Source organism: Prionailurus bengalensis, chromosome C1 (assembly GCF_016509475.1).
Source record: "Prionailurus bengalensis isolate Pbe53 chromosome C1, Fcat_Pben_1.1_paternal_pri, whole genome shotgun sequence".
Taxonomy (NCBI): domain Eukaryota; kingdom Metazoa; phylum Chordata; class Mammalia; order Carnivora; family Felidae; genus Prionailurus; species Prionailurus bengalensis.
The window spans coordinates 94507742-94533693 of record NC_057345.1 but is presented as its reverse complement, the minus strand read 5'-3'; the positions used below and the strand labels follow the sequence as shown (position 1 = coordinate 94533693).

The 25952-nt window shown below is 39.3% G+C and overlaps 1 protein-coding gene across 3 annotated transcripts in view; it reads left to right on the top strand.

The window, feature by feature from the left end:
• SLC16A4 (solute carrier family 16 member 4) overlaps positions 1-23725 on the top strand; it is a 36506-nt gene extending 12781 nt beyond the window's left edge. Inside the window, exons 6-8 of one of the 3 annotated variants that reach the window (XM_043575813.1) lie at positions 1550-1761; positions 2763-2856; positions 23367-23725. In XM_043575813.1, the coding sequence (XP_043431748.1) occupies positions 1550-1761; positions 2763-2856; positions 23367-23659 (599 nt within the window). In that variant the 3' untranslated portion in view covers positions 23660-23725. Of the gene's footprint in view, positions 1-1549; positions 1762-2762; positions 2857-12217; positions 12528-23366 lie in introns of those variants that run through there. The other 2 variants (XM_043575811.1, XM_043575812.1) reach the window with 2 other exon arrangements.
• Positions 23726-25952: the final 2227 nt, after the last annotated feature.

The following is a 25952-nucleotide window of genomic DNA, read 5'->3' as shown; positions in this document are numbered from 1 at the left end:
TCTCCCACTCACACGCTCTCTCAAAGTAAATAAATAAACTTAAAAATTTTTAAATAAATTTGAATGTTAAGTTAAAAATGAAAACAATTGGGGCGCCTGGGTGGCTCAGTCGGTTAAGCGACCAACTTTGGCTCAGGTCATGATCTCACAGTTCGTGAGTTTGAGCCCCATGTCGGGCTCCGTGCTGGCAGCTCAGAGCCTGGAGCCTGCTTCAGATTCTGTGTCTCCCTGTCTCTCTGCCTCACCCCTGCTCACACTCTGTCTCGCTCAAAAATAAACATTAAAAAAAATGAAAACAATCATTTTAGTGTGTATTCATAAAAATGTAAGAAAACAAAATGCTTTCTTCAAAACTGATGGGTCCTCTCAAAGGATCAAATAGAGAACTTAAGAAAATGAAAAGGAATGACATGGAACTGGATTGTTCTAAACATCTGGAAATTCTAAGTAGCTCAATATTAACTTTTCTCTTGCGAATTTCTTGAAAAGACTGCTTACCAAGTCCTTACAAAACTGACCATACCCCATTTCCAACTGCAAAGATACCTCACTTCAGTCAACTAAAGCTTGTGTACACAAGAAAAAGATACAAAGCTGAACTGCTTTTTTTCACTAAAATGCCTGGCAGTCATCAATTTAGATCAGTTTAGGGCTATGCAACAAGACCAAAGAACCTAACATAAAGTTTCCATAGGTACCCTAGGAAATAACTGTAAGAACAGAAATGGAATAGTAGCATGCATTTTCTGTCCCGCTCCCCCTTTTTTTGTAGAACAATTCACGTCTAAAACCATAGGAAGAATTACAAGTACCAAACAACTGTAGCTTATGCTACTCTTAGTGAAAATCTTTCATTATTTAACTGCTACATTAGCTTACAATCGATAAAAACTAAGAATCGTCTATTATCATGCTACTGAATGGAAACTGTGGTTCTTAAATTTTATTCAAGATACACCATAGCTCCAATGTTCAAAATGACCACGCACTTCCAGATTTCCTAATTCCAAGTTAACATAATAACCTTTAGAAGAATTAATTACCAAACCCTCATACACAATCATAATAAAGAGTCCCAACATCTATTTTTTTTTTTCAACATAAGACTTTATTATTTATAGTCTCCAGTCTTCCACCATATGACTTCCCCAGCACACTGACCAGAGAGTCTAGGAGTCTTTTAGAAAATTCACTCCCTCCCTTGCAGGACCTCTCTGAGGAAGGCCTCCTGAGCAAATGGTCCTCTGTAAGCAGGGATTCCCAGTCAGGAGGTACGAGCTTTCCAAATGCAATCAGAAAAAAAATACCTGAAGGGTCTTCTACCCAACTCTGAAGGAGCCCTTTTGGTATTTTATTAGATGTATTTGGAACAGGTACAGAAATGATAGAATCCATCGACAGACAAATGAGACCATTTCTCTCTCATATGTCCTAGCCTCAGGACGAAGCCATATTACTTTTAGGAAAGGAGGTCTAATGCAGCTACACTTCTCAAAGGGGCTAGGCAAATGGAATTAGGATTTCATAAGGTCTTTCAATGCTGTTCCAGGCATCACTGAGACAGTCAGTCAAATAGTCTCCGGATGGGTTGCTGATCAAGACTGGATCAAGAAGTATCATTACCACAAGTCTTACCTCATCCTCTGCGGTTTCACTAACCTGCTTGCTCCTCTGGCCACCACATTTCCACTACTTATGACCTATGCCATCTTCTTTGCCATTTTTGCTGGTGGTTACCTGGCAACGGTACTTCCTGTACTGGTGAGCAGACACACTCATTAACACTGTTAAAGCATTCAGTAAAAACAAGCATTAATGATAACCTCCCCAAAGAGAATAGGTATTTTGTAGTAATTTTATAATTAAAAAAAAAAATCATACGCAAGGCTGAAGAAACCCTGCAGCTAGCTATATATCCTACCCAGTGATTCATCTTACCTTTGGGGGAAGGGATGACGAGAGAATTACCTACATGGGACAAAAAAGAAATGAAAGCAAAAAAAGGATCAGTAGGATTCCACTTTGCTTCTCAGTGTCCCAGCATGTTAGGTCTGTGTTTACTGCTTCCCTAGGCTCTGGAAATTTCATTGGCTCCTTCTAAGACACCATCTTGAAGAGTTCCCTGAGAAAAACCTGGGGCTTCCTGACCAGTGTGACTTCTCTCTTGTTAAGACAAGTTCTGTGTACTTTACCAGGGACATTGTTTAACCACTCTCTACTTTTACCTCAAGCTGACATGAAGTCTTGGTCCCAAAAGGAATCGAAATTGTTCTTCTTGGAATCCCATGGATTCTTCTCAGAACTAGGTCCCGAATCTACTGCAACAGAATCCCAGGGGAACTTCTGGCCTGATATCAATATTAACATAAGGGCTGTAGGATATTATACTTATTCAAGAACCAAGCTTTCTAAAGCTGAAGTCAACCTGGGAAAACTGACTTCTTACAAACCAGTGACTGGTATTTAGCCATAGGTGGATTCAGGAATACCCCTGTCTGCTTAGAATGTAAGTACCATTTCCTAACAGAGCTGTGACAGGAAATAAAGGTGCATCTGAGTCACCTCAAAGATCACAATGAAAACACTACCTGCCTAGCGCAACGACTCTTCCCTGTTTGCCTCAGCTTTTCTATAATGTCAAGGCAAAAAGCCATCCGAATCATCTTGGAAATCAACTGTTTATAGCATTTGTCCCTTTGTAGCCATAGTCTCCATAGAATTTCACCCTCAGTATGGCTAACACTGGATTCTTATTCCTACAGGTTGATCTGTCTGGGAGTTCTAGAATACACAGGTTCCTGGGACTTGCTGCTTTCTTTGCTGGGATGGCTGTCCTTTCTGGACCACCTATAGGAGGTAACAGCTTAGCTATATTCTGAGCAAACTTCAATAGCAATGAAAGAAAATGCTGACCCAAATGGTGACATGCAATGAATGGCAACATCAGGTTAAAAAACTGATGCCACCTCCGCTGTTCCTATACTAACTCTCACACTCCCATCACCAATCCAGAAGGATCTGAGGATTAATGCAACAGATAAGAACAGGTTAATTAAGCAGTTTCTGACATTATCTTGGGAGTCTTAGAGCAAGGATCATGTGCTATGTTTACCTGCCTGGGGAGATAATCCAGATTTTTAGAAGATTCTCAAAGACCTATAATGCCTTAAAACAAACAAACAAACAAACAAACAAACCACTAGCATCTTCTATCTGAGCAGGAGTCAATATGGAGCTCGAAGGTAGCAAGTGTGCCCCTTTTGCTCTTCAGATGTAGCATACATACAGTTGTCCAGGGCTTCTCAGCATCTCTTATTTTCCAAGAGGGATGATGGAGGCCCTTCATATTCTATCTGTACCAAACGCAGGAGGATACTTGGCCTACAGGCCAGAATCCCTGTGGAGAGGAGGTGGTGGGGCCACTGGTGAATATTAAATGCAAGTGCAGGAAAAATTTGGGAGTTCTGATGATTTCAGTTAAAGACTGAATTATTATTTTATATGCACTTTTAACCCAAATGCACATTTTGTCCATTGCTTGCTGACCATCTAAGCCAAGACTATCAAAAGACTACTCAGAAATACTTCTAGGGAACAGACTAAAACTTTAGTATTTTACATACTACAGGTTCTCAACATGCTTAAATGTACAAATTACTACAGCATTTCCAATTATCCACAGACAGGAATTCAGCTTCCTTTTACCTCCTTCAGTCCTGAAGTGAAATAGAAAAAAGATAGGATCTTGCCTCACTATGATTTTTTTAAAAACTAAGTTTTATAATGATATTACTTAGGTTTGCACCTAAATGTTAAGACCTGGAGTAGGCAAATATCAAAAGGAAAAAATAGTATTAATAACAAAAAATTATTAACGGAAGAAAAAAATGCACCATAGTCGGAGGTTCAATTTAGGTGTACCTAAAGGAAAAGTTTATACAAATATACAACCAACTCCTATTTGCATTTATGAGCACACCTCTGCCCGTGTGGTCTAGCTCAGTCTTTACCTCACACCTGGAAAGCAAGCTCGAATTTTAAAGTCAGGCTCAGAACTGTGACATAGGGACCAGTATCAGTAAACTAAACACCAGAGATGCTTAGCAGAGCAGCTCCGTGGATAGTGTGCAGGTCAGCAAGCTAGAAAAAATGAAGTTCAAATATAGCTCACCGATGCACTTTTTTCAATCTTGACCCTTCTTCACAGGCCATCTCAGTGATGCCTTAAAACTTTCCAAGCCTTTTGCACCCAAAGTATAAGAGGTAACAGATAACTGGGCACAGAGTATCTTACTCAAATGATAAAGGGATGTAACATGTTTAGAGATTTCATGTTTTATATGTTTTTGTACACAGCTTAAAATGTTTAAAGAGTTCAATACACGGTGGGGTGCCTGGGTGACTCAGTCCGTTAAGTGTCTGACTTCAGTTCAAGTCCTGATCTCATGGTTCATGAGTTCAAGCCCTGCATCAGGCACTCTGCTGTCAACACAGAGCCCAATTTGGATCCTCTTTCCCCCTCTCTCGCTGCCCTCACGCCCTGGCTTGCTCTCTCACTCAAAAATAAACATTAAAAAAAAAAAGTTCAAGGGGCACCTGGGTGGCTCAGTCGGTTGGGCGTCCGACTTCAGCTCAGGTCATGATCTCACTGCTCGCGAGTTCGAGCCCCGCGTCGGGCTCTGTGCTGACAGCTCAGAGCCTGGAACCTGCTTCAGATTCTGTCTCCCTCTCTCTCTGCCCCTCCCCTGCTTGTGCTCTGTCTCTGTCTCTCTCACAAATATGAAAAATAAAACTTAAAAAAAAAAATTAAAAAAAAAAAGTTCAATACATGAGAAGGCAAGGCAAGTTTTGTGAGGAGTATTACTTGAAAGGGAAAAGTTATAGATATATATGTATGTGGGTCTTGAAATCAAATTGTATGGTCATGACCTTTAAAATTTTTTTAATGAGGGGCGCCTGGGTGGCTCAGTCGGTTAAGCGTCCGACTTCAGCTCAGGTCACGATCTTGCAGTCCGTGGGTTCGAGCCCCTCGTTGGGCTCTGGGCTGATGGCTCAGAGACTGGAGCCTGCTTCCAATTCTGTGTCTCCCTCTCTCTCTGCCCCTCCCCCATTCATGCTCTGTCTCTGTCTCAAAAATAAATAAACGTTAAAAAAATTATGTTAAAATTTTCTTAATGAAAAAGAACAGACTACAACAGAACAGATTAAAAAACAGTGTGCATCACTTTATTTTAAATTTTTAGTTCATACACACACACACACACACACACACACACACACACACACATCATATAAAATATAGGTGATGTAAAACACATTTCTTACTATCAATGAGTCAAAAAAAATTTACAAGCCTTTTATTACCCAATGCCCATAATACCCTAGCACTATACGTGAGGAAAAGGACAGCTCATGAAAGAATTTTTACCCACTAATTCAGAAAATATTATTTAGGCAATCATAATTTTTTTATAAGTTCTACAAGATAGTCAAAGAAATCGATAAGGCTGTTGCTGACAGCTCATATACAGATTTTTAAATCTGGGAGTTGCTCACAGTATCTTAAACAAGATTATTATTATTATAATTAATACAAAATCCAGTCAAACTTCCTTCTCTGTAACATGATCTCTCACTGACTACGCTATGCCAACGAAGCATCTTGTTAAAGGGAGAAACTTCAGTTAAGTCTTTATTCCTGTAAGTCACTCCTCTGTGGAACGACAAGAGGATTTTACAAAAGCCATTAGACTTGTTCCTAACTTCTGAGACCAGCACAAGGACCATAGAAAGAACAGAAATGCTGATTTACATACAGATTTACTCAGCTCTCAACAGGTGTAGGCCGTTGCACTGTTGCCTGCAGCTTTAACTAAATCACAAGGCTTACTGGTTATAAAGTATTAAATTCTCAACCAAACTTAGATTCACAGAACTGTAGGAGATTCTCATTTTGTACTTACCCAGATCTGTTATTATCAAATTGCAAAAGTTGAAATTCCTATAAAAGATTACAGGTATTTTAAAATTAGGAAGCTAGCAAACAGTAAAACTTTTCACAACAATCCTTAGTCAAAACACTAGTTAAAAACTGTAACATCGACTATATGAACAATATTTTCTCCCTCCTGTATGGAAATGAAAGAGAAAAAAACAAGTTCGTCCGACAGAACATATTTTAAAAATTCAAGGAAAGAAAAAAAAAGCATAAGAAACCCATAGAAATCATATGACTGAGTTAAAAAAATACTTTTAATAAATGTAAATGGAGCCTATGGGCAAGAAAACTACTTACAGACCTTCATTAACTCTGAATATGCGAAGAAACATAGTAGCAACAAAATCTGTACCACCTCCGATGAAAATAACTGACAGGGACTGAAATGGATCAAAGTTAAAAATCACGCCCCCCCCCCCCCCACACCACTTCTTCCGCCCCACACCCTCTCCTATTCCTTTTTAATACTCAGTTGACAAATTCAATGTTAGTTTAATAATATGATCTGCTTCAGACTAGGACAGTATTAGGGTCGCTCCAGGTTTCCTGACCTCGGGTGGTCAACAGACCTAAGTGCAGGCCAACTAACCCTGCTCCTCCAAACCCCACAATTATCTGTTGGTAAACAGTATCCAGAACTACAAGTTGGCCCAGACAGAAGTTTTGGAAGGTTGTGGAAAAGTAAAAAGTACTGGTATTTTAAAACCTTATTGTATTTCTAGTAGATCCCTGTTAACAAATACGAACCTGCAAAAAGTAATACAAATACAAAGATCAATCACTGAGCAAAGCATATAATCATATTCTCCAACGTACAAGCAGGAACGTGAAATTTTTCATCTTGTATCAGGCATTGGACCTGTGAGCTCAAAAATGCTAAAGGCTCAGTTTCACTTCAAAATAAAACCACCAAGGGTCCATATTAGCTGCCTATAAAATAAAACTGAATGCAGTTCCCTTCTCTTCCATGTGCCCCCCACTGCCACCTGATGAATCCCTCTATTACGCTAATATACATATTTTATGTATATTTAAAACAATCACAAATATCTGAGAAGTCCTTCAAACATCATAATTATTTGATTATAGCTTAGTACTCGTTCAATAATTATCAAGCAACTTATTAGCATAGCCCTCTCCTAGCTATGCTAGGAGGAACACAAAGCTATGGGGAACACAAAGAAAACAAAAATTCTCTTGGGGCGTCCAGCTGGCTCAGTGGATAGAGCCTGCGACCCTGATCTCAGAGTTGTAGGTTCGAGCCCCACGTTGGGTGTAGAGATTACTTAAAAATAAAATCTTAAAAAAACAAAAAACCCCAAAAAAACAGAAAAAGCTATTCTCTTAATGTTCTTCCACAACATATGGGGTCACGGTATAGCCATCACTCTGTCACATATACTTCCAGAACTTAATACTCAGGACAAGAGTCGAGAACCTCTAAAACTAAGAATTATTAGAATGTACATTCTTTCTCTACTTCATTAACTGAAAATCTGATTAAGTCACTATTACTTGGTTATAGTGCAAATTGGTTAACTCTTGTTTTCTTACCTTGAACGAAGACATCCTGAGCTGTGTTATAATAAAAATGACCTTAAAAAAATACTGAAGCTTCACTCAATTAAGTATTTCACAAGTGATTTTTTCGACAAACTCAAAGAAAGTCACTTCTAACGCCAAACAGCTCTAAGTTGGTTGTACCCCAGAGTAAGTTAAAGTTAGGTAGTTCCTAACGGAGAAGTACATTTCTCTCCTGCTTTGGTCATCCTCACGCCTCACCAGAGAGGCCATGGAGGGAAACTGGTAATTTTATACTAACTCTTCATCTGTGTTTTATAAGAACAGACAATGGCTAAAATGGAAATTCATTCATCTAAGCTTGTCTCTGTGCCATTAACACAGATAAGTTCATTTCCTCATGAAATGGCACTTCCTATTTCTAGCCTATCCTCATTTCAGATATAACATGAAACAAATATTCCACCTGTTCCTCACTCCACCTTTCCTCAACCATGCCCTCTACAGTTTTATCATCTTGGCCTATAGTTGAAAATTTCTCTATGGCCTGAAATTTTATTTGGAAAACAAATAAAATGACTCCACTTTTTGATGTGCTGTAAATCCACTATGCAGGTTAGGGTAGGTAGGGACAAGTAAGAAGGCAGAGCAAAGTTCTCTGTCCTCTAAACCCGGAGGAACATATCATTCCCTGAAGAAGCAAAAGAAAGTAATGTAAATCATTATTTATTCAGTGATTATTTTCCTCACAAACAACAAAGCCCCCAAGAATTGTATTTGGATTCAGTGTTCCTAAGATTGACAAATCCCTACAAAAACATCGCAAATAAATTCCAAATAGCTCACTACTCTCGTTAAAAAGAGGGGATGGGTGGGGTAGTCTTTCCTTCACAAATATATTCCTTTACAAGGCCAAAAAAAAAAAAAAAATCAAGCTTCAAAATCCTAACACAGAGCATAATCCTTTTAATGACACTCATAGCATAGAGCAAATACTTAAAGCACTGCCAGTAAATCTTACTGCAAACTTCTATCAAGGGGCCTTGAGAGAGCTCCTGTCTTCAAAGGCAGTGAGGTTTAAACTTGCTAAACCGTTTCCCAAGACTTTTCCCATCATGGCACATATAGAAAATGTTTATAACAGTACGCCCTAAGTAAAATGACAAGGCAGTTAATAGCCAGCAGTGGCTCCAGTGACTCCAGGGAGGACAAAAGATCATTGTACACCTTGGAAGTCTGCCACTATGCTGTAGCCCAACAGCTAGAAGTTCTGGTTCAAAACCCTCAAGTCACTCATGGAACTCTCAACCACTAATTTGAACCAGCATCAAGGAACTTGGGAATTAAGGGCCTTCTGGGTGTATTTCAAGTTTTAACAAGATGACCAATAATAAACTTACAACAGTAATCCTAATAAAGAGGATTCATAACTCGGTTCAACAATCAAGTCCTGAGCTATCAGAGGTACTTTTTAGACAGGATGGTAAACTCATTTTTAAACACGTATGGCTTTACCCATAAAATGATGAATAGTTTAAAAGTGTTGACATTAAAAAAATAAATGTACAACCCTCTATTAAATATCAAGTTTCATATTGACTATAAAAAAACTAGTTTGCAGAACTGTTTACGGAAGCTGAGCCCTACCTTCTTAGTTGTTTTCAATTATCACAAGAAATATCATTAGGCATTCCTGCTTAAAATAAGGGTTATAGCCATAGCCACATGAAACTAATACGGACTATAATTTTATTGTGCATGAGAATCAACTGGGTGCCACCCATGATGAATTATGCTTAAGGAAAGCCAATGAATCTGCACGATTAACATGCATCTCAGGTGAATTCGAGGCAGGTAGTCCAGAAACACTGAGGAAATGCTTACAGGGCACTTCTTGGGTCTTAGGCAGTCGGTACCAGCTGCCAGGGTACTCCTCCTCCTGAGTGTTGGCTACATATGGTAATACTCAGCATGGAGCGGACACTTAGATGGACACACGCTCTCCTGGATTATGGCTGGTACATCATCTCATTTTTCTCTCCCATCCACAATGCTTTTGCTGTCCACAAAGCAGCCCAGTCTTTTGAATGTCAACTTAGGTGTTTACATATAAAACGATTAGAATATGATGGGTTCTGAATTACCAACAGTCATTTATTTTTTTTAATGTGTATTTATTTTGAGAGGGGGAGGAGGGGCAGAGAGAGACAGGGACAGAGAGAATCCCAAGCAGGCTCCGTGCTGTCAGCACGAAGCCCATGTGGGGCTCAATCCCAGGATCGTGACCCAAGCAGAAATCAGGAGTCAGACACTTAACTGACTGAGTCACCCAGGCGCCCCAACATTCTAACTTTAAATGTATTTTTACATGTGAAATGAAAGGCTTATTACCAGTTTTCTGGGATTTATAAAGACAACCACCATCACCACCCATTTTCACTATTTTCAGCTATGCCCTCCTGACTTTTTAGCAGCACTATCCACTTCCTTGTCTAAAAACTACTAGTCTTTTCTGAAGCATTTCTTCTAATGTCCCTATCTTATGCTTCGCAGGCTATGTATATACTGGTAAATCTGCTGTACTGGTGGGACTAAGCAAGAATGACAAGGGATAGGAAAGGGTCTGGGTACTTTCTACACTTCCTCCTTTCTAGAAATTTGAGCTACTGGTCACCTACCTATTTCTCTCTTAGATATCTAAAGGTCAATCACAACCCACATAACACAAAGACTTGTCCTACTCCATTTCTCTCCACGCTTAACTCCAAGAAACATTTAAATGAGGTCACTGATCCAACAAGGAGTCAATAGGTAAAAAGCAAGCTAAAGTTAGCTGAATTTAAGAGGCTATAAAACATCCCATTCATTCATTATATCAGTTAACAGGAAACATAAAGCTAATGAAGCAAACAAAAAAATTATCTGTATCAAAACCAAATTAAAAAACAAACGACAGGAGATAAAGACACATACAATCAGACCAAAAAAAGAAAAGGGTATATGCTAACATTCAGTGAGAAACCATGTTCCAAAATGAAAATCAGGGATGTCTGGCTGGCTGGGTCAGTACAGCATCTGACTCTTGATCTCAGGGCTGTGAGTTCAAGCCTCATGTTGCACATGGAGCCTACTTAAAATAATACGTAAGCCCTATGAGGGCAGATATTTTCATCTGGCATATAGCACCACAACTTCTTCAATAAATGATCAGAATAATAGCTTTAACTTTTTAAGGTTTTTTAGGATTAAAAGCCAATTTGCATCTACAAAGATAATATGCATATAGTATCTTAGAAAAGAAGTTCTCAGGGTGCCTGCGTGGCTCAGTCGGTTGGGCGTCCGACTTCAGCTCAGGTCATGATCTTGTGGTTTGTGAGTTCGAGCCCCACATCAGGCTCTGTGCTGACAGCTCAGAGCCTGGAGCCTGCTTCAGATTCTGTGTCTCCCTATCTCTCGGCCCCTCCCCTGCACATGCTCTGTGTCTCTCAATAATAAATAAACATTAAAAAAAATTTTTTTAACAACAACAACAACAACAAAATTAGAAAAGAAGTTCTCAGAGTGTGGTCAGTGGACACCCAGAGGTCCTGAGACCTTTAGGATGGCTAGGAGGTCAAAACTATCATAATACTAACACATTATTTGCCTTTCCATAGGGCTGACTTTTATAACAATGTTTGAAGGCCACACACAAACATTCTTGCCTTGCACATTCTTTACCACCGTACACAGTTTTTAAGAAAAGAGTTTCAGGGCACCTGGTGGCTCAGTCCGTTAAGCATCTCCCTCTTGATTTCAGCTCAGGTCATGATCTCATGGTTCATGAGTTTGAGCCCACATCAGGGTCTGCACTGGCAGTGAGGAGCATGCTTGAGATTCTTTCTCTCCCCTTCTCTCTACCTCTCCCGTGCTCACAGGCATGCATGCTCTCTCTCAAAATAAATAAAGACATTAAAAAAGGAATTAAAAAAAAAGAAAGTGTTTCGTTTAAAAACGGCACATAATAGTATGTGCCATTAGCCAAATGGTGGACCCACCCATTCTTGATTAAAGAGCATTTTGATTTCAGGGGGATTTATAGTCATCATTTAACCCACTTGACTAAATAGTCACTTCCTTTCCATATGCTCTCATAGCTTCCTGAACCTTCCCTTCATAGCCCTGATGGCACGTGTAATTCACGTGGTTAATACCCAACTCCCCACTAAACTGTACAGTCTGAGGGCAGGAACCATGTCTGTTTTGGCTTAATATCATTACCTTCTTCAACAACTGTTGGGAACATAGTAATTACTGAAATGTTTGTTCAGTGAGGGGAAAAAAAATAATCAATTCTCTCACTTTTTTCTTCAGGAAACAATAGCAATTCACAATTGTTTTCTTTGTAAGAACAGTGACCTTCGAATAAGATTCATCATAAAATCAAACTGTAGGCGTCCCTGAGTTTTCCTAATTTCCACTATAAGACAAGATGAGTTCTGGCTCCACAATGGCTTTGTTCCCACAGGGTTAAACCCCTAACTCAAGCAGAACCGATTTAACTTCATCAATCCAAAATATCAGGCAAGCAGCCTGACTTTCTGTTGGGTCACGATACCTACAAGTACAGGAGGCTTCTTCCCTCAATGAGCAGTCTATGGCTAAGAATTACTAACTGAAAGGTTTGCTTTGCTAACAGAGATCATTCTTTCCTTCCAGGCTGGTTATATGATTACACCCAGACCTACACTGGCTCCTTCTACTTCTCTGGCACATGTTATCTCCTCTCTTCGGTCTCCTTTTTCTTTGTACCCTTGGCTGAGAGGTGGAAAAAACAGAGCCTGACCAGGAAGAGAAAGGACTGCAATGAAGCAAGAGCTTAACAAAACAAAATCTAAACAAAGAAGTCACTGGAACAGCAGCTTGGAAGAAAACAGTTTCCGGGGCGCCTGGTGGCTCAGTCGGTTAAGTGTTCAACTTTGGCTCAGGTCACGATCTCACAGTTTGTGAGTTCCAGCCCCGCGTCAGGCTCTGTGCTGACAGCTCGGAGCCTGGAACCTGTTTCAGATTCCGTGTCTCCCTCTGTCCCTCCTCTGCTCATGCTCTCTCTCAAAATATACAAACATACATTTAAAAAATTAAAAAAAATAGTCTATATGGAAAAATTATTAAAAAAAAAGTTTCCTCATTTATAAAATGAGAAGGCAAACCAGACAGTTTTTAAGGTTCCTTTTTGCTTCAGCATTCTGAGCAATGTCTAACTGCTAGTAAGAGTAATAAACACTTAAACTAAGTCCTTTATTAGTATTTAATCAAATAGGCTAAACTCTTCATCAGTCAAAACAACTACCTTACGTATTAAATAAAAATCAGAATGTACTGTAATAATAAACTGACCAAACTCTCAACTGTGTCAGGGTAATTCAGTCACTAAAATATGTAAAGATGAAAAACCACTCTTGTTAGCTTAAAAAAGTGTTAAATGTAGGAGTGCCCGCCTGCGTGGCTCAGCTGGTTGGGCATCCGACTTCAGCTCTGGTCATGATTCTGCGATTCTGCTGTCTGTGGGTTCGAGCCCCGCATCGGGCTCTGTGCTGATGGCTCAAAGCCTGGAGCCTGTTTCGGATTCTGTGTCTCCCTCTCTCTCTGCTCCTCCCCCACTCCTGCTCTGCCTCTTTCCAACTATCTCTCAAAAATAAATAAACGTTAAAAAAAAAGTATTAAATGTAGCTACTGGTTGACTATGACTCTGAAATCTGAATGAATATTAAAACTTTATTTAGTGATTGGAATTGTATAACCCCCTCCAAAAGTTTGTTTCTCCTTATTGATTAGAAGTAATCTTTGTTTTCATTATGTTTCCTAAATTTTCTGTGATGAATGTATATTGCTATGTAATAAAAAACAGAATTGCTAAAATCCTCCTTTATGTCAAAATCATTTGAATAGCATTCCTGCCTTTCCAAACAATATTACCTTTCACTACATCTAACTATCTAAAATATTCAAGGTAAATGATCTAGATGTGTCTTCAGAACTACAAGTTTTATATAATGGTTGAATAGGTAGCTTTTACTGGAAGATAGACTTAAACTAAAAGATGTTTCTTAAACATGGAATAAATATGTTACCTAGGTAATAACATTATTCAGACTAAGCAATACATGTGAGTAGAGAGCCCTTCATTATTTGGGTGATTTTAAGAGGAAACAAAAAATCCTCGAGTTCTCTGTAACACCAAGCTCCCTTATAATCTCTTTCAGAACATTCTTGAAAACTATTGTTATTCAAAATAATAATTAAAATTAAACAAAATAATTAAAATTAATTAAAAATTATTATTCTAAACTTCCATTCACCTCTGCTTTAAAATATTATTTAATATTAATAATCATTTTAAACAACTGCCTCACTATAGAGAGAAAGACTAAACTGAAACCCTGGCTTTGACTCTAAAATACCATACCCTCTCAACTCCCTGTGTAGGCTTCTGTGCAAGCTTTGCATAGTCTCACCCTCACAACCTGACTCACTCAAAGGCCACCTCCTCCGGAGACCTCCCCTAGCAGGAAGTCATTCTCTGGTCTGAATCCCAACTTTTTTTTTTTTTGAGAGAGAGCGCACGCGTGTGAGCTCGCACAAGCAGAGGAGGAGCAGGGACAGAGGGAGCTCCACATTGTCAGCGCAGAGCCCGACGCAGGGCTGGAACCCACGAACCGTGAGATGATGACCTGAGCTGAAGTCACACACTTAATTGACTGAGCCACCCAGGTGTCCCCCCATCTACCTTTTAACAGAGTACTACATGAGCTTACATGTCGCTCCGCCATTAAATCTGCAAGATCAACAAGTTGGATGGTGTTCTACTGATCTTTGTATGCCCAGCATAAACTTTGGAACCAAATTAATCTGGGTTCAAATCTCAGTTATCTTAAAAACAGTAGTTAGTCCTATTTAAAACCTAGGTTTTAGGAGCGCCTGGGTGGCTCGGTCGGTTAAGCATTCCTTCAGCTCAAGTCATGAGCTCACGGTTCGTGGGTTCGAGCCCCATGTCTGCTTGGGATTCTCTTTCTCCCCCTCTCTCTCTGCCCCTCCCCTTGCTCTGTCTTTCTCTCTCAAAATAAATGAATACACTTAAAAAAATTTTTTTTAAAAACCTAGGTTTTACATTTATTTTTTTAAATTTATTTTATTTATCTTTTTAATGTTTTTATTTATTTTTGAGACAGAGAGAGAGAGAGAGCATGAGCAGGGGAGGGACAGAGAAAGAGCAAGACACAGAATCTGAAGCAGGCTCCAGGCTCTGAGCTGTCAGCACAGAGCCTGATGCAGGGCTCAAACTCACAGACCGTGAGATCATGACCTGAGCTGAAGTCGGACACTCAACGAACTGAGCCACCCAGACGCCCCTAGGTTTTACATTTAGACATAAATGTCTAACATTATCTTTCTCTTTTAGACATAAGACAGTATGAAAAAAACAAATACCACACACACAAACAGCAAAAACAGTTAATAAATTCCCACTCTTGTTGCCTGTTGCCATATGACCTCATGAAGGTTATCAACCTGGGTGCCACTTTTATCCTCCATACATGAGGTTAACAACACTAACCCACCTCACAGATACACTCTAAGGCCTAAATGAAAATACACCTGTACTAAGCAAAATAACCCTCATACACAGTAGCCGCAAATTTCCTTTCTTCTTTCTACATCCAAACAGAAGCTAAATAAATCAGTGGTTTATTAGGCACCACTCTCATCCATCCCCCTTTCTCTTGTAAGCAATAATTTTCTCAAAAGAGACTTCACCTAGGACAATGAGATTCCTTCCTCCTATGAAAGCAGACTGTACATCTTAAGTAGGACCAACTGAAGAATTCCAAGTTGAATACCGACTTGAACAAACTTTATGAATCTTATGCAACAGAGCAACTCTTCACCCTGCTCAAACCTGGGTGGTGTGCAGGGGCGCCTGGGTGGCTCAGTCGGTAAAGCGTCCAACTTTGGCTCGGGTCATGATCTCGCGGTTTGTGAGTTCCAGCCCCGCGTCGGGCTCTATGCTGAGCTCAGAGCCTGGAACCTGCTTTGGATTCTCTATCTCCCCCTCTCTCTGCCCCTCCCATGCTCATGCTCTGTCTCTCAATAATAAGTAAAAACGTTAAGAAAAAAAAATTTTAAACCTGGGTGGTGTGGATTAAAAAGTCTGATTTCCTAGGCTACAAGACGTTAAAGACAGCTATAATTAATGTAGTCCTTGTTTTAACAACTAACTTATGATGTTCCTATTCATTTATTACTTTTCTTGGACAATATTCTAAGATGTCACCACGTCTCTTAAGAATCCGTAACCTAGAAATACTACTATCCCAGAGTTTTAAGAAAAGCAAAAACAGTTCACTCGTCTTCTTTCCCCTTCCCCTTCAAGAGATCCCTAGGAGACAAAGAGGAAACAAATATTAAATTAGGATACACAGCTGTGTGTGTGGAGTAGTAGGGTGGTGAACAACTTTATTTCAACATCCAATGTATACTACTTACTGGGTGAGGCACGTTTTATATATTATCGTATTTAATCTTCACCACCTTTATAGAAGCAGATACTAGGATGCCCATCCTACCAATCAGTAAGGCTTAAAGTCAAATTAAGCACCCAGTAAACACTGGAGTCACAATTCAAACACAGACTGACAAGAAACCCTACACTTTCCTCTTTAGATCACCCTGACTTCTTGGCAGTACACAAGATCATGAAGTTAATTTAACTGAAAGCAGTTATCTTATAATAAATTTGTTCTAACTCAAATCGGCATAAAATGTTATCATATCTCGACTGAGATGGAAAGGAGAATGCAAAATACCTAAGAACCAGAACAAATTAAAGCCACAAAAGACAATTTGATACGGTGCAGTAAAAATGTAGTTGTTATGATAATTAACATTTTTAGGTCTTCTAATATTCACCGAATCTTAAGCAAAGAAGGTAATGCCTGAGTATAGGCCACCTGTAGTTTCTCGATACTAAAATATTAGTCGCCATGTTCATAAATTGTAACCCTTGACATATATATAGACTTTTTTATTTAGTAGAGCTATGACAACTTGAACGTAAAAGTTCAGTGTACTTTCCTCTCAGCTACATATTGGCTTAAAACTGTTAAGATGCCACCCCTTGCAGCTCTTACTCTACGAAATGCCATACTAACATTGTAAAAGAAGGAATTTTCTACATATGTTCATCACTAAGGACGATTTCTAATACTAAAACTCTAGTCACGGTACCTTTAACTTTTTAAAGTTCTTTCCTACCTAATACCTCATTATCATCGAGTCAAGCCTTTAAGGAAGTTGGGTAGGTATTATTATTCCTATTTTATACTGAAGGAACAAAAAGCAAATTAAGACCAAGCAGGGGCGCCTACTTGGGTGGCTCAGGCGGTTAAGCGTCTGACTTCGGCTCAGGTCATGATCTCACGGTTTGTGAGTTCAAGCCCCACATCGGGCTCTGTGCTGACAGCTCGGAGCCTGGAGCCGGCTTCAGATTCTGTGTCTCCCTCTCTCTCTGCCCCTAACCCACTTGCATTCTGTCTCTGTCTCTCTCAAATATAAATAAACATTAAAAAAAAATTAAAAAGAAAATTAAGACCAAGTTATTTGCCTAAAGTTACAAAGTTAGTCCTTCACAGGGCCAACTCTGAAACCTAATTACCAGTGTTGATGAGATCATGGTCCCTGGCTTTCCTTCTTTAAGGATTCTCTGGAGGTTATGGGGCACCTGGGTGGTTCAGTCAGTTAAGCGTCCGACTTCGGCTCAGGTCATGATCTCACAGTTCGTGAGTTCAAGCCCCGCATCGGGCTCTGTGCTGTCAGCTCAGAGCCTGGAGCCTGCTTCGGATTCCCTCACCATTCTCCGCCCATTCTCTGTTTCTCTCTCTCAAAAATAAACAAACATTAGGGGTGTCTGGGTGGCTTAGTTGGTTGGGTGTCCGACTTCTGCTCAGGTCCTGAGCTCACGGTTTCTGGGTTTGGGCCCCACATCAGGCTGTTTGGGATTCTGTGCCCCCCCCGCCCCTTCGCTGTTCATGCTCTGTCTCTCTCTCTCAAAACATAAACATAAAAAAAAAAAAAAAAGGATTCTCTGGAGGTTAAAATTTAATAAAAGCTACAACTAAACTTAAATGGACCAAAATGATAATTTTGCAGTATTTTTCAAATAATCTAGGTATATTAATATATAGGACGCTATGTTTACAAAAATTAGTTTACTTAATGAACTTGTCCAGTTGTAAAATCAACTATTTCCATGAGAAAAAACACACCGTGTATTAATATTTTAGTTATTTTTAAGCAAGACATAATACAAAACATGGACACTGGTTTCTCTGAAATCTTCAATATAAAACCAAAGCCCAAAACTTTCTAAAAACCTTAAGTGTGTTTCTCTTATGCCGAAACCAACTGGTAGGAGGCTTTATGTCTACATATCTGCCTACTTATTTCTCACAAATATCTACCCAATTGTCTCAGACTTATGCCTAAGATATTAACATATACACAAATGCAAAATAACAAAAGTGGTTGGAATCAACTTCTAAATAAATCAGTTAAAGTTCACGTTTTATTTCTGAGAGGTAAGCTGCCATTACCTGGGATCACTGAGGCAAATGACAACCATTTCTTAAAGAAAAAAAAAAGAACCTAATTCATGGCAACATTCCAACAGAAGCTAATATATTGTGAAATCTCCTCTATATACAATAATGATGAATAGTAAGTTAGTGAGGCCTTTTTAGGGATACAGAGAATAAACTAAGACAGGGTAACCAACTGTCTGGGTTTGGCTGGAAATGAGGGAGGTTCCTGGGTCACGGGACTTTCAGTTTTAAAACCAGGATGAGTTGGCCACCTTTACTAAGGGGTAAAGAACACATCTGGATGTTTAGATGGTTGATAGCACGCAGCTAAAACCTGAAGTTTTTTTCCTAGCCGCCCTCTCCCTGTCCCCCCAAAATCACAAATTCAATTCTATTTTTATCTCATTCAAGCCCCAGCGAGCAAACAGAAACACGATACACATTAGTAGTTAAAGAAGGGAGGCGTACATTTTTCATGAGAATCTACTCTCGGCCATGAACCGACCAGGGACTTGGAAGTGAGAGAAGACTTCCAGCTTTCACTTCTACAATTTTCACAGAACTGACGATTTGAGCTGAAATCAAGCCAAGAGGTCCCACTCTTTGCTACGTGTCAACCAACATCGTTGCTGTTTTAGCAGGGAAGAGAAGTCTATCCCTTAAGAGAAATATGTCAGGGGCGCCTGGGTGGCGCAGTCGGTTAAGCGTCCGACTTCAGCCAGGTCACGATCTCGCGGTCCGTGGGTTCGAGCCCCGCATCAGGCTCTGGGCTGATGGCTCAGAGCCTGGAGCCTGTTTCCGATTCTGTGTCTCCCTCTCTCTCTGCCCCTCCCCCGTTCATGCTCTGTCTCTCTCTGTCCCAAAAATAAATAAACGTTGAAAAAAAAAATTTTTTTTTAAAATAAAAAAATAAAATAAATAAAAAATAAAAAATAAATAAAAAAAAGAGAAATATGTCAGGACCAAGGAAATGAGATAGATACGTTTTAAAGGGCAAGAGCCAATCCTGCCTTCTTTCCAATATCTCAAAGCTAGTCCGAGTTTAGTATACATTATCTACATACACCAACCTGTAGATCGCAGTGTATCACACTTGATTACACAATTTCAAGCCTAAATGCCCCAGCTGTGTAGCACAGCCCTCTGAAGCCATAGCAGTAAGATGACTCACCAACTGGCAGGTGTCTTAGGGTCTACAAATAATGGATGTCTGCCTGGATGAGAACAAATGTATGTGCCCAACAGACGACCTCATCCTGCTTGGCAAAGAGAGGAGAGAAACTAAAAAACTGGTCAGTAGTACTGTACTTGTTTTATAACGGAAAAAACCAGACTTAGCTCAAAAGAAGAGACTTGTAATTCATGCAGACTTTTAAAATGTCCTCTGTACATACTTTATATTCCAAAATTTTCACTTACTAGAAAGGTACAATAGAATAAGATCTAAGAGGATAAAAATCAGCTTTATAACCCCCAAATTAGAAACAACTGAAAGTGAGAATTATCAGACTGAGTTCACTGTTTCAAGAAATGTGAAGTCAGAGTCACCAGAAAAATAAATCCATATTTAAACCCTCCTACTATATTTAATGACCTGATGTCAGTTTCCACTCAAGTGAAAATTAGTAGCTCATGTTTGAGTTCTAGTTCACTGATGTAGGTCTTTATGTGGAAACTGACACCATGCCAGTTAATAAGATATGGGTTTATAAATATGGAGTTTGAAAGAAACTTACCCTTTCCCTTTGTGCAGCTCTGACTTCCAACCCAGTTTCTATAGAAACAGGAGGACAAGTGCCAGTGCCAGAAGTCTGCCAATTAGAACTCATCTTTTAGTTGCTGAATAATAAAGCCGTATCCCAAAGTTGGCTATAGGTTTTTGATTGTCAGTAGTTCCTAAAAAGAAACCCAGGAGGAAAAAAAGACGTTTAACCAATTATTGTACTTAGAAATGCTCCCTCCTTTAAACTTGGCTATTAAAAAAGCAGAGGAGGCTGATCCAATACCATATATGTTTAAAAACATTATTTATTAGAGCTTCAGACACTTCTAAACTTAAGGAGCACCAACAGAAGAAAAGGTGTCTTGGTGAATGTTTTTTTAGAATCTTCTATCATAAAAATCTACACATTAAAAATCATTCCTGTATCAAAATTGATATATTGCAATTTAGAGTATTCTCTGAACATTCATACCAGGCCATTCCCTGTAATATATGAATCTTAATATTTATTGTGTTATTTATCACTGTGATTAATATGAATTAGAGCTTGATTCTTGTTGCTATGTGAGGACAACCAATTTATGAAGTTACTATCACACTACAATTAAAAAAACAAAGGCAGGGGCGCCTGGGTGGCGCAGTCGGTTAAGCGTCCGACTTCAGCCAGGTCACGATCTCGCGGTCCGGGAGTTCGAGCCCCACGTCAGGCTCTGGGCTGATGGCTCGGAGCCTGGAGCCAGTTTCCGATTCTGTGTCTCCCTCTCTCTCTGCCCCTCCCCCGTTCATGCTCTGTCTCTCTCTGTCCCAAAAATAAATAAACGTTGAAAAAAAAATATTTAAAAAAACAAAGGCAATCAGAATTTACTCTCAATCCTTTCCACATCCATTCCCCTAGAAAGATCTAAACCTACTTCTACCAAATATTCTAACGTGTGGGGCACCTATCAGCAAACAGTGTCTCAAGTATCCTCACCATTATCTGTAAAAAATAACACAATGAAAAAATATCTCACAATGAAGAGTGGACTAGAACGGAACAGGAAGGAAGAGAAAAACACATAAGCGTAACAAAATAAGCAAGAGCCAACCAAGACAGGCAATAGCAACCCCTCCCCGTCTAGGTGACAGAAACCTCTGGTAATTTTCTGTCACCAGAAGCTCACTACCTAAGAACTCTTTGTTCCTACTTGTTGGAAATATTTTCTAAATGCTTTAAAGTGAATGTCACTGACTAGTGAAATCTGAAAATCTTATGTATGAGGTATAAGATTCTAAACATCCATTTTTAGTACAGAGAATATGTATGTATCTACATCTTAAGCACCTTTTCTTGAACTTTAAAGTACATACGAATTACCTAGGGATCTCATCCCATGCAATGGGTCAGGGTGAGACCCTGTAATTCTTTATACTTCTAACAAGTTTCCAGGTGATGCTAATGGCTGCTGGTCCGAGCTCCACACTATCAATAGTAAGGCTACACTCTGAAAGTTTTGGGTTTTGATTTTCAAACAGTGCTTAAGAGGTTGATTGTACGTGTTTGTACGTATGCTTATGACCTGTCTCTAGAGCAACAGATCTTAACCCTGGCTACACATTAGAATCATTTGGGGCACTTAAAACAAAAATATAATACCGGGACCTTGGCAGAATCCCACTCCACCTAGATCAATGTAAATGAATCTGAGAGAGGAATTTCCAGGTTATTAGTATCAAGAAGTTCCTTAGATGATACTAATGTACAGCCAGGTTTGAAACCTCTGCTGTAGAATGCAGAAAAATTCCAGTCAAGGAGTCTTTGTTTACCGAAGTATTTCTGATATAAAGAATATACACAAACTAGATGCCTACCCTGGAAGCAAGGTAAAACTACTAACAGTCAATTTCTATATGCTAACATACAAATTTTACGGAACACCAATTTCCCCAATATGCATTAAAATATGTAATTAAAAATATGTATGTACATAGCACCTGAGAGTGTTAATTTTTCCTGTAATGATAGTTCTACTCCGGACATATATGTAATAACGTGCTTATGCACTCAACTTTTTCATTAAGTCCTTCTTTTGAGAAAAGAATTGTCGGTCACCTGAGAAAGGTCATATACCAATTCAGCACTTAAAACCTGAATACACATTTATACCTGGTTTGCACAGGGTGACAGCCATTCCACAAGAGGACCCACTAAATCGTTATTTAGCATGGAAGTCTGGGTTGATACCACTAGAAAGCTTGCAAGTTATGAAATATAGAAAGCATAGTCAGGGTGTTATAGCAGAAACTATACATGACCACAGTGGAAACTCTCCTGACAATAGCAGAAAGAATAAAAAAAGACACGTTGAGAAAATAAGGATGGACTAGGAAGAAGACTGCCCTCAAATCTCAGGGTGGCCAGCAATTATGAGCCTGAGAAGAAATAAATCTCTACTATGCTTATTTAAATAAAAGAACACTGCTGAATCTCTGAACAAGGACAGTTTCAGTCTTAAAGTAAATCTGAAATGCTAATTTACCTTTGGAGGAAATATCTTGGACTTGGAAATGGTTGAAAGATTTCCTATTTTGAATTACTTATATGTTTGTCTTCAATTGGCGTAGCGAATTAATTCTTCAAATACTTGGGTACCTATTGTATGTATACATACCAGGCATTATTCTAGATTCGGGGACTAGGTGAAGGATAGTTGTGTTACTTTCCTGAGACTGGTAGTCAAATCTTGATCAAGTCACATCACTCTGCCTCCTTGAAACTTTCAATGGCTTTCTACTACATTCAGCATTTGTCCTTGGCAACTGGCCCTGACTTACACTTCACTATCTCCCTTCTTCCATCAGAATGTCAGCTCCGTGAGAAAAATTTGTTTTCTTTACCAATATACTCCCAAGATCTACAATAACTCCTGGCACATAACAGATACCTAATATTTGAAGAATTAGCCATACTAACTGAGGACAAACCCAGTTTAGATAATGCAAAATAGGAAATCTTGCAACCATTTAGAAATCAAAGATACACTCAACTTTATCTATAATTCCATTCTGTCTCAATCCTGTTAGTAACCTAGTTAGGAGGCAGCAGATCTAGGTGTGGTTCATTCATGGAAAGCAACTTGCACATGTACATGCACGTATATATTCATATCCTAGAGTCACTATCGATTTTAATTTCAGACAGACTACAGTCACGTTATTTTTAGATTAACATCTGAAAACTCAAGAATATCCCAATCAGTTCCTGGCTCTGTATCCAACAACCAACTCACAAAACTTTTCTGGTATCCCTTTAGCATTTCATAAACTGCACAGTGGCCCTTCTCACAGACTGTTACGAGGCAAAATTACATACTAAGCTGGATTGAATTCCTTGGAGAAATAATTACAGGACTATAAAACTGTGACTTAAGTGACAATTTTCAGTGATAAATTCCATGGCATTTGCAGTTTCACTCTGCTTGTCTCTGTAACAGCTTTGAATTTATCTTCTGCAAATTCCTCCTTTCAGCCTCAGAGACAGAAAGAACATTATTCTGGCTCTTTCAGCTGGGATTCTTTTCCACACCGTCTCCCCTTCCCATGCCTTATATACGACATTACTCCAAGTTTATACGTCAGCACTCTACTCTCTGGGGGCCAGTGATGCTCAACACGTGGCCAACGACCACGGACTACATCAGAATTACCTGGGAAGCCTGTAGAGGAACAAAGACTCCAGGGCCGTGCCAGCCCGAACAAATCCCAGAGTGCCTGGGGTTGGAGCCAAGGGCCTGCATGTTTCCCAAGAACCACAAATGTTGATACACTCTACAGTTTGAAACCCGCCCAGACATCTTCTCAAGTTTGCAGCTTTACCCATCCCAGCCTCCAGAAAAAAGTAGCAAGGCAGGTATGGCAAGACGGCGACCAAGAACCCTAGCTGGGACCAAGGCCTGGCTAGAACCCTGGCTCCATCAACCACTAGCTGTCCGAGTATGGTCTGTGGTGAGACTTACAGGAGACAATGTGTGCACAGGACCTGGCAGAATGTTTGGCTTAAAATGGGTATTTAACAAATGACTGCTATTATTAGTACCGTCACTTTCTGTCAACATGCCTCAACCTGATTATGCGTCCTCACTTCCCACCTTGCTCAAACTGCCTTGCGTTTCAGGATTCCCTATTTCTGTTGTTCCAACCATTTTACAAGTTGCCCAGGCTTCAGCCTGCTCAACTTTTCCAGTGATCAACCAGCTGTTACAGTATTCATGCTTGTCTGCCTGACATCTCAAGCCCTACCTCCCTCACCATGCCACATCCTTCTCCAACTAACAAAATTATTTTGTAAAGTTTTTCTTCACGATCGCAGCTTCAAGTAACCTGTTCATGTGCTCATCCATACACCCTTATCTCCTATAAAAATCCACTGGCAATTAATCAAATACTGGCCTGTGACAGCTCTTCTGTAATTGTCTTAAACTGTGAACTTCTCCCCTGATATTTCACCATTTACTTGTTTTTATATTGTAATTACAGTATAAGCTGCTAACACAGGTAGAGACTATTTGATAGTTTCATCTATATGCTCAGCACTTTACTTGTTAATATGCGGTCAGCATTCAAATGATTATACAGAAACTCTACTTGAATGCTTAATTCTAAGCATTTGAGTAGAAGAAGCATGTTAAGTAATTTGACCTCAAGGTCAAAATCTTTTCTTGGCTGCTAAGGACAATCTTGTCTGAGGTTTGGAGGAATTCTGTTATACAACGAATTGCTTAAGGAGAGGAAACTGGAATGGGAGGGAGATGGAGGTAGTGGTCAGATAAGCCATAATCAGATATCCTATTGGAAAAAGAAAACTAGATGCTGCCACGAGCCATAAGCATTAAATTTACCACCTCAGATAAACAGCCTGTAAACAGTAATGTCACTTAAGCTACAGAAGCGGCACTTTATAAAACCTAAGTTGTTATTACTAAAGTCACAGTACTTCCTATTTTCAATTTTAATACAGCCAGGCTTTTCAAAATGAGCACCAGTCAATTCAGAGGTGTTACTGGAATTATTTCCTTTACAGTAGAATCCTAAATTTAGACCATATGGAAGACACTGGAAAAGCACACAAATAATTCAAAAGGGCAGGTCTCAATTTATAAAACCAGAACTCTAGATCTAACACTCAGCCTAATTAATAATTTTTCGTTCACGGTGCAGCTAGAAACAAAATGATTTCATGCGTAGTTTCAAAAGATTGTCATGCTGTGTACCTTCCCATTTTGCATGATATGATCTCATATACAAATAAACAAATGTTCTATTTGTAACATTTCCTCTTGTTCTTGAGATGAAACCCAAGACCTTAGAAAGATAACCAAACATGCAGAAAGAGTATTAACATAATCTTCCTTAAACCATTACAGTGACTTAAAATACTTGTTTGCTAGTTGGAAAAACTACTTAATGGGCTTTCAGTGTGGACTAGCCAGAGGAAGAAAATACACTGGAAATTGACATTTTCGACAGGTATAAAACATCTGAAGAAATATAGGTGGGACTATTTAGCAAAGCTTTAGATGACAGCCAACTCATAAGCAGATGTTGTAAATGACACACTGAGAAACTGAAAAACAAAAACAAACACCCACTGTACTTCACTTTTCCCCTTTGGAAAGAGAAAACAAGAATTTCGTGAAGAGCAAAATCCTATTCAAAATTTCAACACCACTTAAAATAAAGGAAACCTAGTTGTATTATACATTAAAAGTCATGCTCGTGTTAAGTTGCCAAAGCCTGACACTTGATTAATGTTGGGGGCGTGAGAGATTGGAAGGGCTTGAAAGGCTGGTAGGACTAAATGGACAATGAAAATGGGAAGAGCAGACAAAAGCTGGATTTCTCATAACATTGCCTAGTCACTTCCCACAAACTGTAGTTATTTTTATAATTTAATCTCATTGGAAGACAAGGAAAAAACTAACCATTTTGGCTAAAATATCTATCATTCCAGTCTGATGGTACTTTTCTTCTCTCGGGCGCACGCACTCACTCTCTCTCTCTCCCTCTATGCTGACCTGGAGGTTTAGAATCAGTGTTTGTAATGGCAACATTTTAT